Raw genomic sequence first — 19821 nt, forward strand, 5'->3', positions numbered from 1 at the left:
TTTTTTTTTTTTTTTTTTTTTGGTTTTTGGGCCACACCCGGTAACGCTCAGGGGTTACTCCTGGCTATGCGCTCAGAAGTCGCTCCTGGCTTGGGGGACCATATGGGACACCGGGGGATCGAACCGCGGTCCGTCCAAGGCTAGCGCAGGCAAGGCAGGCACCTTACCTCTTGCGCCACCGCCCGGCCCCAGAACAAACTTTTTAACTTAGTAGAAGGAAAGTATAAGGAAATGAAGGCACATACCCTGCTAATGGATTGGCAGAATCAATATTATTAAAATGGCAATACTCCTCAAAGCATTGTACAGATTAAATATGACTCCTCTAAAAATACTCATGAGATTTTCAAAGAAGTGGATAAAACACTTCTGAATTTATTTAGACAATAAACACCTACAAATAGCTAAAGCAATCATTGGGCAAAAGAATATGGGGAATTACTTTTTCCAATTTTAAACTGTATTACAAAGCAATAGTTATTAAAACAGCATGCATTGGAATAAAGACAGATCCTTAGTGGAATAGACTTGAGTATTCAGAGAATGTTCCCCAGACATACAATCAACTAATCTTTGATAAAAGGGCAAAAAATTCAAAATGAAGCAAGGAAAGCATCTTCAACAAGCGGTGTTGGCACAACTGGTTAGCCACTTGCAAAAAAAAAGCGAACTCAGACCCCTTATAACACCATGCACAAAGATAAAATCCAAATGGATTAAAGACATTGCTATTATAAAACAACACGTAGGTAAAATATTATATGACATTGAGACTAAAGGCATCTTCAAGGAGGAAACAGCACTCTTCAAACAAGTGGAAGCAGAGATAACCAGGTGGGAATATATTAAGCTGAGAAGCTTCTGCACCTCAAAGGAAATAGTGCCTATGATACAAAAGCCACCCACAGAATGGGGGAAACTATTCACCCAATACTCATTAGACAAGAGGCTAATCTCCAAAATATACAAGGTACTGACAGAACTTAATAAGAAAAAAATCTAAACCCATCAACAAATGGGAAGAAGAAATGAACAGACATTTCCTCAAAGAAGAAATGGCCAAAAGGCACATGAAAAAAAAATGCTCCACATCACTAATCATCAGGAAAATGCAAATCAATACTACAAAGAGATATATCTCTCACCACAGAGACTGGCACACATCACAAAGAACAAGAACAAGCAATGCTGGCGGGGATGTGGAGATAAAGGAACTCTTATTCACTGCTCTTGGGGATGCCGTCTAGTCCATCCTTTATAAAAAAACAATATGGAGATTCCTCAAAAAACTGGAAATTGAGCTACCATTTTATCCAGCTATCCCAATACTAGGAATATACCCTAGGAGCACGAAAAAAATACAAAAAATCCCTTCCTCACATCTGTATTCATTGCAGCACTATTTACAATAGCCAGACTCTGGAAACAACCAAAATGCCCTAAAGAAACTGTGGTACATATACACAATGGATTATTATGCAGCTGTCAGGGGAGATGAAGTCATGAAATTTTCCTATACATGTATGTACATGGAATTTATTATGCTGAGTGAAATAAGTCAGAGGGAGAGAGATAGACACAGAGTAGTATCACTCATCTATGGGTTTTAGGAAAAATTAAAGACATTACTATAATAAGGCCCAGAGACAATAGAGTTAAGAAGGTCTGGGAGGGCCGGAAGGACTGGCTCATAATTTGAATCTCACCACAAAGAGTGGTGAATGCTGTTAGGGAAATAACTACACTAACAACTAGCATGACAATGCTAAAGAATGAGAGACGTATAATGCCTGTCGCAATACAGGAAGAGATGGGAGAGGATGGGGGGCATTGGTGGTGGGAATGTTGCACTGGTGAAGGGGGGTATTCTGTTTATGACTGAAACCCAACTACGAATAAGCTTGTAATCATGGTGCTTAAATAAATATTTTTAAAAAAGTGTGATTATACTTTATTAATAATATTTAAGAAAGAAGAAGGCAAGAATAAGCTCTATGAATGAAAGCTATACTCAATGGCAAAGTGCTAAGCAGTTTGTCTTGTCTTTTAAAGAAGTTCCTTTAACATTTCTTGAAAAACTAGTTTCAAGACTATGAGTTCTCTAAACGGTTGCCTGATTATTCTTTCAAATCTGTGCATAACCCACATATCCATGTAAACCTGCTTATGTATTTAAAATTCATACCCATTTGTTTATGTGTTTAAGTTAAAAATGGGAATATCTAGTTAAAAAAAGGAAATCTGGAGGTAGTATTGTGTGTTGTAGTTCTAGGAATTGGTTTAAGAAATACATTGCTTTGAGCCATTATTCCCCAATCATAATGCTGTTAATCTCCTGGAATTTGTTCAAAAATAGTGATTCTGACTTGGCAAGTATGGGATGACACATGATATTCTGTCTTTCTAATAAGCTTCCAGGTAATACTGTAAAGGGAAGTCAGCCCCGCCTCCACCAACCTTGGCGGATGTCCCACCCCTTAAGGAAGTCGTCACTACTTCGGCCCCACCAATAACTCGTTTTACCTTGGCAGATGTCCCGCCCTTAAGGAAGTCCCGCCTTTACCCCTACCTCACCAATGATTCGTGTTACCATAGCGAAAGTCCAGCCCTCAAGGAAGTGGCATCACTCCTTCCCCTCCCACTTCCCATCTTATATAAGGAGGGACCAACGGGACCATGAGGTCTTTGTCCCTGTCCTATTCTGGGCACACATTGACCCTGGCCGTTCCGGTCAGTAATAAAGCACTTTTTTGGAGCATTTGCTGAGGCCTCAGCCTCTTCATTTCTTTGCGTCGGGCAGCTAGATTAGGACGCCCAGACCTTTCATTGGCAAGCCAGCCAGGAATCCTCATCCTGCCCGGAACAGAGCTGTAAACAGGGGGCCTGGTGATTTCTGATGTGTGTGTGTGAGTGCGCTTTGCTTCGTGTCTGTCTTAGTTTAAGATTGTGTTGTATTCTGTGACCAGTGGGAAGCAGACTTTGTGGTGGCTTAGTGGCTGAGGGTATGAGTTCCCTACTCTACGTGGAAGTCAGTAGTAGCAGACTTTGTGACTGAGGGTTTGAGTTCCCTGCTCAACAAGGAATCTGAGTAGTAGCGAGCTGACGAGCTCTGTGCTATAGGTCACGACCCTGGTGGCGCCCCAAGGTATCAGTAAGAGCAGCGGGAAGACATTCCCGGGCTGCTGGGAGAGGTGATTTGTGGAGCTAAAAAAAAAAAAGAGGATGTTGCAGATTATTGTGGTTTTTTGTTTTGTTTTGTTTTGTTTTTAATGATATTGTTAACTTTGTGGATGCATGTTATTGTTACAGTATCTCAATTACATGTCAAATTTATCTCACCAATTTTAGTGGTGAATTTTAAGGTAGCTTAATGTGAAAATCTTGATGGTACTAGGTTGTGAATACCTAAAGAAAAAGGAATCAATGCTAAGTTCTAGTCTGAGTTCGGTACACGTGGAGGTTTTTAGCAGCAAAACCACTTCCAAAGGATGAGTGGAGAAGTTTAAAAAAGAAGAAGAAGAAGAAGAAAAGAAGAAGAAGAAGAAGAAGAAGGAAGAAGAAGAAGAAGAAGAAGAAGAAGAAGAAGAAGAAGAAGAAGAAGAAGAAGAAGAAGAGAAGAAGAAGAAGAAAGAAGAAAAGAAGAAGAAGAAGAAGAAGAAGAAGAAGAAGAAGAAGAAGAAGAAGAAGAAGAAGAAGAAGAAGAAGAAGAAGAAGAAGAAGAAGAAAGAAGAAGAAAAGGAGCCGGATGGTAGGGCATTTGCCTTGCATGCAGAAAGGAAAGTGGTGCAAAAGAAATTAAAAATGTGTACTAGGAAAAATCTGTATAATCAAACTAAATGATTATTGATATGTCTTTAGGTTAACAAAAAAAAGTGTAAATGTATTTGAGCATGTTCTGCCAGAAGTAGTGAGCATTCATTCTTTCTGGTTTTCTGGTGTCTTCTGCCTGTAAACCGAGGTCAGAAGACTAAGTAAATTTCTATATGTAGAGGTAAGCATGATTAAAATATTATTTTACAATTTTTCATTATTTGTTACCAAGAACATTAATATTTGTATCACAGGAGGCTTTGTAAAAATGGTCATGGTTTTAAGAAAAAATATATGAAAGATTTCGTTGTAGAAAAAGATTCTAGAATTTTCTGAGTAATTTAAGTAATATTTGCTTTTTCTCTTCTCCTAGAACCTTTTAGTACCATTTTATGTCACGGCATCATGTTGCTTTGCACAAGATACAAGCAGATGGCTTTCCTCTCTGTATGAGGAGTGATCTCTATGCAGACAGAAAATCTTAAAATTAGTGAGGGGACCCCAAAGCCCTCTTTCAGAGGAATAATTGGAGTTGAGGTGGTGTGACAAGCAGGCACCCTTAAGCATTTGGCTGTAAAGACCAGAAAGAGACTGAGATAAATGGCCTGAATAAGGAAATTGAAGATTTCCTAGAAGATTCTGGAGCAGCACTAACTGACCACAGCCTGTGGGCCCTGCACTCACCCTCCACCCTCAATCTCAAGAGAAAGAGAATTCAAGGTCAGTCTCTTCCAAACCTGGAGAGGAGTGGGACAGACAAATCACCTGTAAAAATTCCTACAGAGGGTGAGATGCCCACGGCCAGCCACAAGATCCTCATGCTAAACTGACCAACTCATCAGCCAAACCTGAGTGACTGTGACGTGACAAACCTACTGTGTCTACAACCTATCCTCAGAAAAGCTCTGTAAGTAATGGGGGTGCCCCAGATGGAGATTTCTCCAACAGTGCTGTATATGTGCAAAGGAAAAAGCTAAGTTATTCAAATACCTGGTAAGGTACAAGGTAAAGGTGGAGAGAAAAACTATTTTTGGTAGCTAATTAAAACTCTAGTGGGCCTAACTTAAAACCAACTTCTTTGAAGTAACATGTGAAAATGCTCTTACTAGTTGTACTGAACCAGATCATAAACTGTAAGTGCAAATGTTAGTCTAACTAAAGTAACTCAGAGCTGTGTTTATTCATAATGCTATACTGCTTTGTTTTCTGTTGTTTAATTTGTGCTATCATTACAGACAATAAGGACAGCTGTGCCATTCAAGTTATACTATTTACTGCTCCAAAGCCTGATTGGGTTAAGTAATATTCCCCTGTATAATTGATCTGATCCTTTTCAGGTGTTAAGACTGCAAAAGTGAACCAGTTAACTGCTCCTTTAGGGAAATATGAGATTTCACCTTATCTAGAGATTGAGACTGCAGTCCCCTGTCAGCCTGAAGTAGCTACAGAAAATTGATCTTCGACCACGTTCCCTCTAATGACTTCTAGGGTGATGAAATCTCTAGGAAAAACATGAAGCAAAATGGTCATCAGGAAAAGCTATGAGGGAAATAAGGGGAAAAGAAAGGCCACAGGAATTAATAAGCCAAGTTAACAACTAAAGATAACATTATGCCTATCTATCCCAGAGGTTAAAGCAGGTAGCAAAAATAAACCAACCCTAACATTTAATAAACATGGGTTGTAAAAGGAAAGGAGCAAAAATTATGCTTCCCTTGGTAATGTTAAAAGTAAGACAATTATTACTAGATATGAAATTTCTTCATCTCTGTCTGACCCTGTGCAGGAAATGCAACTGGAGTTTAGGGCTCTACTGTTCTCTCTACCCCAACAGCTGTTTAAGTTGCAGGATTGAAGAAAAGGAAGCAGAAACCTCCTTATCTTCGTGGTGGAATTCACAGCCTATAAGAAGAAAACCCTGAAGATCCAGCTGAGTCAGCTCATAGGACCAGAATAAAAGTCCTAGTCTTCCTACAGCAGCAACCATGTGGCGTGCCTCCCCCCCCCCCCCCCAGTGCAAATGCTTTCTGAGCCTTATGTTTTTCTCTCCCCCTTCCACTCTCCTAGCAACTCGGCTGGCGGCCAGCGATGCCCTACAAAGCCAAGTCTGAAAGGGACTCAAACAGGCATATGAACCCCAGAATCCGAGAGACCAGGTCCTGGTAAGACGGTACCGCTTGCAGACACTAGAGCCTATGTGGAAAGGACCTTATGCCATCTTTCTGATCACCCCGACTGCTGTTAAGGTGGATGGCATGCTTCCTGGGTTCACGCCTTCCATCTAAAACCTGCCCCTGCTGATCTCAACCATGATGAGTGGAAAGTGGAGCACACTGACAATCCCCTCAAGATTCAGGTCTGGCGGGCACACTCCAGCCCTGATGTGTTCACTAACTCTGGCAATGCTCTCTCTGGCACTTGCTGAAGGAGGACTTGATCAGGTCATACACCCAGATGAACTGGTAAAAAGACTATGTGGAAACCCCTGTGACTGCAGGGCGGGGGGGATGCCCCGCTGGATGTGTGGAGCTTAATCAAGTTCACTCCCGGTGCTATAGGGAGTATTGAGAGTGTACCAAAAAGAAGACAGGAGCTATTAGACGGTCCCTTATGGTCTTTATGGGGTGGAATTCTCCCCTATCTAATACCCCTACTAGGGCCCCCTAGCACACTGGCTTCTAGGATTAGAAGCCTTTCTACAAGAAGTGGGGATTGAACAGGGAAGTCAGCCCTGCCTCCACCAACCTTGGTGGATGTCCCATCCCTTAAGGAAGTCGTCACTACCTCGGCCCCACCAATAACTCATTTTACCTTGGCGGATGTCCCGCCCTTAAGGAAGTTCCGCCTTTACCCCTACCTCACCAATGATTCGTGTTACCATAGCGGAAGTCCAGCCCTCAAGGAAGTGGCATCACTCCTTCCCCTCCCAATTCCCATCTTATATAAGAAGGGACCAACGGGACCACGAGGTCTTTGTCCCTGTCCTATTCTGGGCACACATTGACCCTGGCCATTCCGGTCAGCAATAAAGCACTTTTTGGAGCATTTGCTGGGGCCTCAGCCTCTTCATTTCTCTGCGTCGGGCAGCTAGATTAGGATGCCCGGACCTTTCAATACCAGCATTTACCTGTAGATAAAACTCTAAGGCCATCTCCGAATTAAAAAGGAATGTTTTGTATAAATTAGTTAACTATGTTGCACTGGTGAAGGGGGTTGTTCTTTTTTTATTTTTTTTAATAACTGAAGCCCAACTACAAACATGTTTGTAATCATGGTGCCATAATAAAGATATTAATTTAAAAAAATAAAAAGTACTGTTACTGAAAAAAAGTAAAGAAATTATGGCTACAAAGGTGTTAGGAAATAAAATTTCCTTAAATAATGAGATGATGCTTGATTGTTTAGATTTTTTTTTCTTTTTTGGGGTGGGGGGAGTCACTCACACTGGTAGTGCTCAGAGGTTACTCCTGGCTCTGCGCTCAAAAGTTGCTCCTGATACAGGGACCATATGGGATGCTGGGATTTGTGCCACCAGCTACGTGCAAGGCAAATGCCCAATAACTATGCTATCTCTCCCGCCATGGTGATGATTAATTATACATTTAGAAACAAGCTATTACAATTCGTACTTAATTGAGTACTCTATTTAGTACTCAAAATTATTAAAATAAGTTTTGGATGAGAGTAAGTAATTTCAAAAATAGACCAAATATCTCCTCATGTTTCTATACTCTTACTCTACTCCTAGGGATAGAAAAGGAACTAAAATTTAAAGCTGTTTCCATATACATTCAAGTTCAGTTAAGGATATTTAGGTATGCTAACCTATAACCCTCATATAAAAAAGAGCTGTAGAAAGTGGTTGGCATAAAATTCATTGTATTTTATCAGCAACCACAGTAGGATCAATAAAACTTATACTTTGGAATACTCTGGAGGAAGTGCAGGTAGAAAATGGCACAGAAAATTGAGGTTTATTTTATATTTATGTAAGCAATTCCCTGACAGAAATAAAATCTCAATAAAAGATCTGAGTAGTATGAAAAACAGAGAAAAGTAGCTTTAATTCTTGCTAATGCTTTATATAGATAAAGATTAATAGTAAAAAAGGGAACTGGTTTAGAGAAAATGATAAAGACAGTAGTAATTGCAAGGGTTAATTATGGATTCCTTTTAGTTTTTAAATACAATATTTAAGATCAAAAGTTGGAACAAAATTGATCTAGACAAATTGTAAAATCAATTTTGAACACAACATAACTTTTATTTGTTTTATCATAAAGCTGTAGGTCATTAGGCTTGCATTGACATTACGAATCATCATTTATTTCATATTTTTCAAAAAAAAATTTTTAAAAAGACAATTAAAATGCTAAGATACTCACCCTTTAACAATAATGTACTTTGTAGAATCACAGCCAATGGCTACTTGGAAAATCTAAAATGAAACAAATTTTATTTGTTTGAGGATAAATTTAGTGGTTTATTAGGTGATAGATTCATTTGATCTAGAATATAACCATAACTAATAGCAATTGTTTTGTACTTGAAATAACCAAACTGAACACATCTTTCCCAATATGTTTACACTGTGACTATCAACTCTGCATTCCCAACTTGCATCTCATTTCACCAGCAGGTTTAGCTCTTAATAGCATCTCTAACTATTAAATAAAAAACTTAGTTTTTCCTTAATTGAAATAGCTACTTCAATTTGTCTATCTCCAGGACACCTAAAGGTAGTGGTTGTCCACTACCTCTCTGCGCCCTGCCTGGTTTTGTTTTGTTTTAAGGCCACACATAGCAATGCTCAGGGGTTATTTCAGCTCTGCTTGCAGGGATTACTTCTCAGTGCTCAGAGGACCATATACATATACATTTATGCCAAGGATAAAACCTGGGTTATCTCTATGCACTATAGAGATACTTACCCACTATATCATATTTCTGGACTCATATCTAGCTTTCTAAGTTTGCTCTCAACACTTGTCTTAAAAACTTTCTACAACCTCTACTCTAAAGAAAAATCCGAAAGCTAGATTGTGATAGAGGATAATATCCAGTGAACCAGTAGGTTTAAAAATATTTCCCTGCTAATCCAAGACCTTCCAGAATTCATTTGGAAGGTATACTTCACAGTAAGATTTTACTTTCAGAGGCACTTGGCTTCACCCTGGTCAACCAGGACCTGATTTGTTCTCTCAACAATTCTTTGTGTGTTATTGGTTTTTGTTTGTTTGTCATATCCAGCAGTGCTCAAGGGTTATTCTTGGCTCTGTGTTCACGACTCACTCCTGGAAAGCTTGAGGGAACCATATGGGATGATTGAACAAGGTCAGGTACATGGAAGTCAAATGCCCTACACACTATATTACTCTGGCCCTTAAAAGTTTCGTTTGTTTTGGGGTCATACCTGGCAATGCTCAGGGGTTACTCCTGGTTCAGGCCCAAAGCAGTGGTGAAATATAGTGACAAAACTCAATGAAATGAATGAATCACCAAGAAATATACTTCAAACGGACAGACTTTATTCAGGTTTGAAGGAAGGATACACTATTTTGTGGATAATTAACAGTTCAGAAACTTTACAGACTCAAAGCCAACCTGAAGAAAAAACAACGGAATGGTCTACTTTATGGCAGACAGTCTCAAAAACACACCAAACTTTTATAAAAAGATAGAACAAAGCCCCATGACAACAATTTTTCCTCAAATGTTAATGAACTAAATGCAACAGTTAAGACACAGAGTGGCAAAATGAATCAGAAAATTGAATCCAACGTTTTTCTGCCTGCAAGAAACACATTGAAATATTCAGAGTAAACACAGACTGTTTTTTGTCAAAGAATCAAGCAAACAATTAAAAAGACTGAAATGACTATACTAATATCAGATGACATAGATTTAGGCTTAAAATATTATGAAAGAGAGGGACATTTTTTAATAATCAAGGGATTACACTAGGAAGAAATTACACCAGAGAGACTCACACACATCACATCACATCACATCACATCACATCACATCACATCACATCACAAAGAGCAGGAACAACCAGTGCTAGTGTGGATATGGGGAGAAAGAGATTCTATTTGGCTGCTGGTGAAAATAATGACTGGTCCAGCCTTTCAGAAAAATAAAATGTATATTCCTCAAAAAATCGGGAATTGAGCTTCCATATGGATCCATTAATACCACTTCTAGGAATATACCCTATGAACACAAAAACAGTAAAAAAAAAAAAAAGTCATCTGCACTCCTGTGCTCATCACAGCACTATTTACAATAGCAAGAATCTGAAAATAACCCAAGTGCCCAAGAACAATGAAATAATATGTAGCTATTAGGAAAGATGAAGCCATAAAATTCACTTATACATAGATGGACATTGAGAGTATTATGCTGAGTGAAATGAGTTAAAAGGTTATTTATAGAGCAATCTAACTCATTTATGAAACGTAAGAAAAATAAGAGCCACCACTGAGTGGGAGAAATTATTCACCCAATAGCCATCAAATAAGGGGCTAATATGCAAAATATACAAGGCACTGACAGAACTTTACAAGAAAAAAACCCCCATCTAATCCCATCAAAAATCGGAAGAAATGAACAGACACTTTGACAAAGAAGAAATACAAGCCAAAAGGCACATGAAAAAAATGCTCCACATCACTAATCATCAGGGAGATGCAAATCAAAACAACTATGAGGTACCATCTCACACCACAGAGATTGGCACACATCACAAAGAATGAGAACAAGCAGTGCTGGCAGGAATGTGGAGAGAAAGGAACTCTTATTAATTGCTGGTGGGAATGCCATCTAGTCTAATCTTTATGGAAAGCGATATGGAGATTTCTCCAAAAACTGGAAATTGAGTTACCATATGATCCAGCTATACCACTCCTAGGGAATATACCCTAGGAACACAAAAACACAATACAAAAATCCCTTCATCAAACCTATATTCATTACAGCACTATTTACAATAGCCAGACTCTGGAAACAACCAAGATGCCCTTCAACAGATGAATGGCTAAAGAAACTGTGGTACATATACACAATGGAATATTATGCAGCCATTAGGAGAGATGAAGTCATGAAATTTTTCTATACATGATGTACATGGAATCTATTATGCTGAGTGAAATAAGTCAAAGGGAGATAGATAGACACAGTCTCACTCATCTATGGGTTTTAAGAAAAATAAAACATATTCTTGCAATAATTTTAAGAGACAAAAGAGAGGAGGGCTAGAAGTTTCATCCCACTACATAAAGCTCACCACAAAGAGTGGTGAGTGCAGTTAGAGAAATAACTATACTGACAACTATAATAACAATGTGAATGAATGAGGGAAGTAGAAAGCCTGTCTAGAGCACAGGTGGGGGTGGGGTGGGGAGGAGGGAGATTTGGGACATTGGTGATGGGAATGTTGCACTGATGAAGGGGGGGGTGTTTTTTGCATGACTAAAACCCAATCGCAATCATGTTTGTAATCAAGGTGTTTAAATAAAAATATTTAAAAGAAAAAGAAAAGATAATGTGATAATAATATCTAGAGACAATAGAGAGGAGGAACAGGAGGACCATTCCATGGTAGGAAGCTTGCCAAGTACAGTTAGGGTAAAGAATGGACCACTATGACAATGATCATTGGAACTGACCACTTGGGACAATAACTGGGTACTGGATGGAATAAAGTGATATGCATGACATTCCTTCAATAACAATAGTGCAAACCACACTGTCCAAAAAGGAATAAAAAGAACAGAGAAAATAGAAAGAGGACAGAGATAAAGGAGGGAGGAGCAAAATGCCTGTCCTATAGGTAGGCAAGGGGGAAGGTGGGAGGGAAACTGGGACACTGGTGGTAAACATTCATGGATGAGGGGGGCATACATTGTAAGACTGAAACTTAATTTGGAACAACTTTGTAATCATGGTGTTTACATTTTAGAAATGTAAAAAATAAAAATAATAAAATGCAGCAGAGGAAAAGAAAATAAAAGTGAGTTTTTATAAACAAGAAGATTGATTAAATAATCACACATGTACTCTCTTAAATAAAGGCAGGGACAAACATACCTTTATCAGACAAAATAAAATTTAAACTAAAGAAAGTAATAAGGGATAGATATAGACACTATATACCAGTTAAGAGTTCAATAGAGCAAGAATATTCATTAATATATACACCAAATAAAGGGGCAGTATGGTTTATAAAGCAACTTCTCACTGAACTAAAAAAGATATACTGGTGGCAACAAAATACTAACTCAATAAATTAATACCCTATTTTATTATTAGATAGGTCAGCCAGACATAAAATCAGGAAGGAAATAAGGATCCTAAACAAGAAACTAGAGCAAACCAAATGAACTAACGTATATGGAATCATCCATGCTCAAGACACTGAGTGCACATGAAACCCTCTTCAGGACTATACCTTTGAGCACAATTCAAGTATCCAAAAAACTTAAAAAATTTAAATCATATTAAATATCTTCTCAGACCACAATTTTATGAAGGCAGAATTGAATCATAAAAGGAAAAGTAAGAAATGCCTCAACATTTGGAAACTGAAAAACTAACTGGATTGAAGAGGAAATCAAAGAAAAAATATGAATAATTCTTAACATGAACAAGAATAAACAATCAAAATAGTTTTATATTTATTTTTCTATTTTTATATCTATTTTTCCTATGGGATATAGAAAAGGCAATATGAAGAATGAAGTTTTCACCAATGCAGGTCTCATATCAGGAAGGAAGAAAAATCTCAACTCAATGATCTAACCATATACCTAGAGAAACTAGTACAAGTAGTACAAGTAGAAATTAATGACATCAAGAAAATAAAAAGGGTTCATGATGCCAGAATATGGATTTTCATAAAGAATAAACAAAATTGAGTAACCCATAGCTAGACTCACAAGGAAATAAGAGAAATCCCAAATAAACCATCATAGATGAAAGGAAAAAGATTACAATAAATACCTCAGAACTACAAAAGTTCATAATCATAAGAGGCTAAACAACACCACACCACTTAGCTAGTAAAGAAACTGAAACAATAATTTTAATTCTTACTAAGAAAGCAAGCCCAGGTCCAGATGGGCTCTCTAGTGAGTTCCATGAAACCTTCAAAGAATGACATAAGTATTATTTTAAAAGAAAATTACAGACCATTAAGTCTGATAAAAATCAAAACAAAGAACTTAACAAAAATCTTAAAAAGTGCTCCAACAATCAAAAGGATCACATATGGATCAAATAGGTCATTACAGGGATGTATGGATGGCTCAATACATGTAGATCATCAGACCAAGAAAAGGAAAAAAATTAAAGTTATATTATCATTTTAATTGAAGAGAAAACTGCTGACAAAATTTAATATCCAATTTAAAAAAACAGATATCAAAGGACTATTCTTTAAGATAGCAACAAATATGTACAAAAAACCCACAGCCAATATCAAAGCCAGTGGCAAATAGTTGAAAGTCATCCCTTTGGGATCACATACAAAACAAAGATATCTACTTTCTCCAGTATTATTCAACAGTCTTGGTAATTAGTATTTAGTAATTAGACAAAAAATCTAAATAAAAAAGTCAAACTCTCACTACTTGCAGATAATACAGAAAAATAATAGGCTGAAAAAACCAATACAGAAAAATCAGTCTTATTTCTATGAGCTAATAAGAAGTTATCACTCTGGGTTAGAATCTGTTTAAAATGAGTACTCTTTAAAACAGGCTCTAACCCCAGAGTGATTATTTCCAGCTATCATTGTCATGATAGTCCTTTCTCTGCCCTAAGTGCAATCCCTTCTCTTTGTTTTTTTTTTTTTGTTTGTTTGTTTTTTTGTTTTTTTTTTTGGTTTTTGGGCCACACCCGTTTGACGCTCAGGGGTTACTCCTGGCTATGCGCTCAGAAATCGCCCCTGGCTTGGGGGGACCATATGGGACGCCGGGGGATCGAACCGCGGTCCTTCCTTGGCTAGCGCTTGCAAGGCAGACACCTTACCTCCAGCGCCACCTACCCGGCCCCATCCCTTCTCTTTGTGGCAAGCTTCCTATCATGGACCAGTCTCTTTTGGCCCTCATCTCTATTGCCTTTGGGTATTATTACCATATTATATTTTTTTAATATCCAGAAATAAGTGCAATTTTTCTGTCTATTTCTCCCCTCTGACTCATTTCTTTTAGCCTAATGCTCTCCATATTTATCCATGTATGAACAAATTCCATGACTTCATTTTCCTAACAGCTGCATAGTATCCCATTGTGTAGATGCACCATAGTTTCTTTAGCCTCTCATCTGAATAGAGGTAAAGTAATAGAGCATTGCTCAGGGGTCACTCCTGGCTGTCTGCTCAGAAATAGCTCCTGGCAGGCACTCACGGGGGACCATATGGGACACCGGGATTCAAACCAACCACCTTTGATCCTGGATCGGCTGCTTGCAAGGCAAACGCCGCTGTGCTATCTCTCCAGGCCCCCAAGCTAGCTTATTTATTTCTAGGGAAGATACTTTGATTTGTTTGTTTGTTTGTTTGTTTGGGCCACACTCGGTGATGCTCAGGGATTACTCCTGGCTATGCGCTCAGAAATCACTCCTGGCTTGGGAGACCATATGGGACACCAGGGATTGAACTGAGGTTGGTCCATCCTAGGTTACACATGCAAGGCAAATGCCTTAAAGCTTGCACCACCACTCCGGCCCTGATTTTCCATCTTTATAATTTTCATTCATAGCTTAAAAGTAATTTTTATGAAAAAAGATTAACTTTTAAATTAATTGCAAGAAGTAGATGGACATGACTGGAAATATTTTATGACACACTGTATTTTAACTTCAGTAGTTCCCATTAATTTTTAGTTTTCTTTACTCAGTTTTATTTATCATCAAAATCAACAATTTCTCATTTCCCACATATGCTTATGTTCTCATAGAGGACAACTCTGATTTCTAGTTTTTAAAGCAAAAATGCCATTGTTCAAGTGTAACATTATAGAACATTGCAAATTATTAAGGGAGTGACATTTATGGAGATATTTATTGCTCCACATATGCAAATTTATTGATATGATTTTAAAAATCTACTAAAGTCACTTACCTTTTGGGGATTTAGACATGTATGCCCACTGTCACTAGGCTTAAAGCTAAAAAGTACAATACCTGTTTTAAGGTTTCTAGGAGAAAGAACAGATTCAGGTTATTGTAGAAATACATGGGAAATCAGGCATGATACAGAATTTCTATAGAAAAGCTGTAAGTCCAGATATGCAATGTAATTGACTCATCCTCATGAGGATTTTTAGGAACCTTGGGGGGTAACTTTACTAAAACAGCTATGCATCGTGCTAATACATTAAAGTCACTCTTACCAGCTATTAAGTATTGTGGTCAGCAACACAATGGAAATAGAAACAAACATTTATCAGTATTTCATTACTCTTCTAATATCCACAGGTTGAGGCTCTGCTATTGATATAATGTCCTGATAATATTAACAATGCTTGGCTATTGCTTGCTTCCTTCTACAGCCATTGCACTTCCCTATACATTTGTTAATATTTTTGGAACAATAAGGAGTAATATATGAAGTTAGTTTCCAGGACCATATTATGCCATCCAGTATGATATGTCTGAAATCAATGTTCTCAATTACAAAGGGCATGTGAATCATTTATTTTGTACTCAAGCAAAATGAAAAATCTCAAAAACAACAATGCTAAATATATCTTATTATAGAGACTATAATGAGGATACAAATAGCAATTTAAAAAGTTAGATCAATTTCCCATATTCAAACAATTCTAATAATATTAAAATTATGATCCTTAAAAATGAGGGAGCAATTATAACTATACAAATAAGAATGTTTTATCAGTTTCAGAAATCTTTGATTTGCTAAAGTCAGCAATATAATAAAGATTAAAAAAATTGTCAAGTAAATGTCTCATCATTTATGCATAATTTTTATATAATTATATTTTAAATATTTGATTTAAAAGATTTCAGTAACTATCTCAATTCTCAGGTTGACCTAAGGTATCCTAAGACAATTTGATATGCATTCTGAAAAATTCTGAGTAAATATTATTTCTCCAACCCCTTCAAGAAACACAAAATATCAGAAGAATCAAGAAAAAAGTCTGTGGGTTGTGTGTGAAAGGGTTAAATAGACATTTAACATTTTTCTTGGTCTTTGGGCCCACCTAGTGGTACTCAGGTCTTGCTCCTAACTCTGTGCTCACAGATCAATTCTGGTGGGTTCAAGGGATTATATAGCATACTGGGAAACCTGGGCAGCTATGTTCAAAGCAAATACCCTACCTGCTGTACTGTTGCACCAGCCCCAAATAGAGCTTCTCTTTTAGTTATTGTATCAAAAAATCATTTTCTGCTTTTTGTACCATTTTATTATATCTTGTGTTGGTGTTATCTTGTTTCTATTTATTTTATCTGACTACAGATATGTTCTTTTTTTTTTTTTTTTTTTTTTTTTTTTTGTGGTTTTTGGGTCACACCCGGCAGTGCTCAGGGGTTATTCCTGGCTCCAGGCTCAGACATTGCTCCTGGCAGGCACGGGGGACCATATGGGATGCCGGGATTCGAACCGATGACCTCCTGCATGAAAGGCAAACGCCTCACCTCCATGCTATCTCTCCGGCCCCTACAGATATGTTCTATGATAGTGCTTTGACTTTCCTTTTTGCCACATATATTGAACAAGAAATATTTGGAGTGACAATTGATTGAAAAAACGATTTTTTTTTTTTCAGAAAATTTGAGCCAGGAACACAAACCACATAAATCCCTTAAGACACAAGTCCAAGTTAAGTTGGTTGTCTCCCTCAAAGAAACTAAGTGGCAAAGTGTAATATTAATATGAGGAAAATATTGGATTTCATCTGATCTACTTATATTGAAGATTCCCCAGGAAAATATAGTTCAACTTTTGCTTAAAGATAATATGCAGAAATCGGGGGATGGAATTTGATTATAAAATGTGTTTTAAATAACATATTAGCTCTTTTATTCTTGAATCCTTAAATGGACACATGAAAACCCTCAGAGAAATAAAATTCCCATTGAATTGTAAGTCACATTTTATGCCCTGGCATTTAAAGGAAGCAGGACCCTGCATATTTAAGAGAGTATGAGTCCATTTAATCAGACATTACAAATCAATGACATGAAAGTATGCTTACTACTGTGTAGTATCTTTTAAAAGTGACTTACTGCAACCTGAAGTAATCTTGTACACCCTCAAAATTTCCACTCTGAAAAAAATCTATTGCCTGAAAATACAAGTTTAAAGTTTATATTAAATGGAAAATTGAAAATAGAGACACTCAATACTTTAAGGTAGACATTAAAGGTATACATATTTAAATCATTCCCCTGAACAAAAAACAAAACAAAACAAAAAACTCAACAAGGTTGAAATAGACATGGGCCAAACAGTTTAATTCTCAGAATATAAAAGGTTTTCAAATGTGTAGCTGGGAAAGAATTGCAGGAAAGAATAGAATAAATACCAAATATTTGATTACTACAAACCTGAGCCCAGGAAAGCATAGAATAAAATATGTAAAGGATTTTTAGATGTAGAAGGCAAAATGGGCAAAAATAAAATAAAGTAGGATTTTTTTTTAAAAAAAAAGATGAGTTCATTTTAAATCATGATCTTATGAACTAGTGATTACTAAGAACTATGACCTAGTAACTACTATAATCCTAGGCTAGGAACTTTCAAGAAGTGGAGTTATTGAGATAAACAGCACAATACATAATTTTTTTTTAGGAATGTCCAAATTGTTTTCCTCATGACAATTGAGGTTTGCACCAGCAGTGAAAGAGTACCTTTCTCACAGCATTCATTTTTTTAAATTTTTCTAGAGAACATTGTGAATTACAAGTCTTTCACAGTTATATTTAAGGTACATAGTGACATGAATTAGGGTAATTCTCACCACCAGTGATGATCTCCCTCTGCCACTTTTACCAGCTTGCTTCCCATACCTCCACCCTTAAGCCCTTGGACTGCTAGTGTAATAATAGGTCCCTTTTGTATATAGCATGTTGTGGTTTGAGTCTCTTTATTCTATTGTCATTAGTTTTGAGTTGGGTATTTAAATCTGATCATTTCTTATTTCTACTCAATGCTCATGAGACTGTTTTGCCCTGGTACCATCCACTTTTTTTTTTCTTTCAGTTTTTAGGAAGATAGAATTATGTGGCAGACTGCTGGTGAAAATGCCAACTTGTTCAACCTTTCTAGAGAGCGATATGAAGATTCCTCCAAAAACTGTAAATTGAGCTTCCATACAATCCAGCTATACCACTCCTAGGAATATGCCCTAGGAACACAAAAATACAACACAAAAACCCCTTCCTTACACCTATATTCATTGCAGCACTATTTACCATAGCAAGACTCTGGAAACAACCCAGATGCCCTTCAACAGATGAATGGCTAAAGAAACTGTGGTACATATACACAATGGAATATTATGCAGCTGTCAGGGGAGATGAAGTCATGAAATTTTCCTATACATGGATGTACATGGAATCTATTATGCTGAGTGAAATAAGTCAGAGAGAGAGAGAGAAAGACGCAGAATGGTCTCACTCATCTATGGGTTTTAAGAAAAATTAAAGACATTTCTCAACAATTTTCAGAGACAAAAGAGAGGAGGTCTGGACGTTATAGCCAACCTCATGACCCTCACCACAAAGAGTGATGAGTTTAGTTAGAGAAATAACTACATGCGAACTATCCTAACAATGAGAATATATGAAGGAAATAGAAAGCCTGTCTAGGGTACAGGTAGGGGCAGGGAGGGGAGGAGGGATATTTGGGTCACTGGTGATGGGAATGTTTCACTGGTGATGGGGGGTGTTATCTTATATGACTGAAACCCACCACAATCATGTTTGTAACCAAGGTGTTTAAATAAAAATATTAAAAAAACAATATGAGGCAGAACAAGATGATTCATGTTCTATGGTTCTGATTTAAAAAAAAAGCAGGCAGGATCTTCCTTTAGAGACTATAAATATGAATTTTAAAAAAGAGGGGGGCTGGCATGGTGGTGTTTTTTGTTTGTTTTTGCATAGGCATATCAAGTATTGGGGGGAAATTAGGAAGGAAATTCCCTTGGCCTAAGAGATAAGGGATGTCTCCACCATTGAAGCATACTGTCATAAGACTGACTACAGGCTCCAGACCTATTCATTGTCAAATCCCAAAGTCTTTCTCTATGGTGTCAGGAAATGTTCTGCTCAGTTGTAGTTGTCAAAGTCTGTCCTCTATAATTAGAGATCTTGTTTTTTGCACAAATCCTAGGATGAAGTCTAAGATAGAGTCTTTCTTTATTGTTCCAGAAGTTCTGCTCAGTTATGGTTGTTGTAGTCAGTCTTCTATATTTAGTGATCTTGGTTTTTTCAAAGATCAAAGGACGAGATGTCTTCTGATATCATTTAACTGTTAGGTGACAAGGTAGGACAACCTGCCCTTAGATCAAGCTGCTGCAGTTTCCTTGTCAACAGGGTGTCATATGAACCTACCCTGGGCAAGTTGGTACTAGAGCGGTATTAGGGATTCCCCTGGAGGAACTCTGCTAGTTCAAAGTTTGGATCTGGGGTTTGGGGTTGTATGGTCGATGTTGGATCACATGAGGTCCAAGTTGACATAAGTCCCCATGACATATGTTCAGGGTGGGAGGCACCCCTGTATTATAAAATTTATGGGTTCTTATCCCTTGTAGATAAGAACTTGTTTCTATACATAAGATTTCCCTATTTTAGTGTGCCTATGAGAAAAGGAACAATGCCATCTCACAGCATTCTGCTGAATCCAGTTGGAAATAAGCCACTTAAGGAAGTTAGGGGCTATGACACAGAGAAGACAACTACTGTGCAACTACTGTGGCAGAGGAAAGCCTTTAACTAGGATGATGAGCTGGTGTTGAAAGGCAGTAAAGTACTATAGAT

At 37.5% G+C, this 19821-nt stretch overlaps 1 protein-coding gene across 1 annotated transcript in view; it reads right to left on the reverse strand.

The window, feature by feature from the left end:
- CATSPERE (catsper channel auxiliary subunit epsilon) overlaps positions 1–19821 on the reverse strand; it is a 144510-nt gene that overhangs the window by 64285 nt on the left and 60404 nt on the right. The window contains exons 7-9 of the mRNA XM_049777559.1: positions 17065–17123; positions 14933–15008; positions 8196–8248 (exon numbers count right to left, since the gene is read on the reverse strand). Of these exons, the coding sequence (XP_049633516.1) occupies positions 8196–8248; positions 14933–15008; positions 17065–17123 (188 nt within the window). The remainder of the gene's footprint in view (positions 1–8195; positions 8249–14932; positions 15009–17064; positions 17124–19821) is intronic.

The sequence above is a fragment of the Suncus etruscus genome, chromosome 7 (genome assembly GCF_024139225.1).
Source record: "Suncus etruscus isolate mSunEtr1 chromosome 7, mSunEtr1.pri.cur, whole genome shotgun sequence".
Lineage (NCBI taxonomy): Eukaryota > Metazoa > Chordata > Mammalia > Eulipotyphla > Soricidae > Suncus > Suncus etruscus.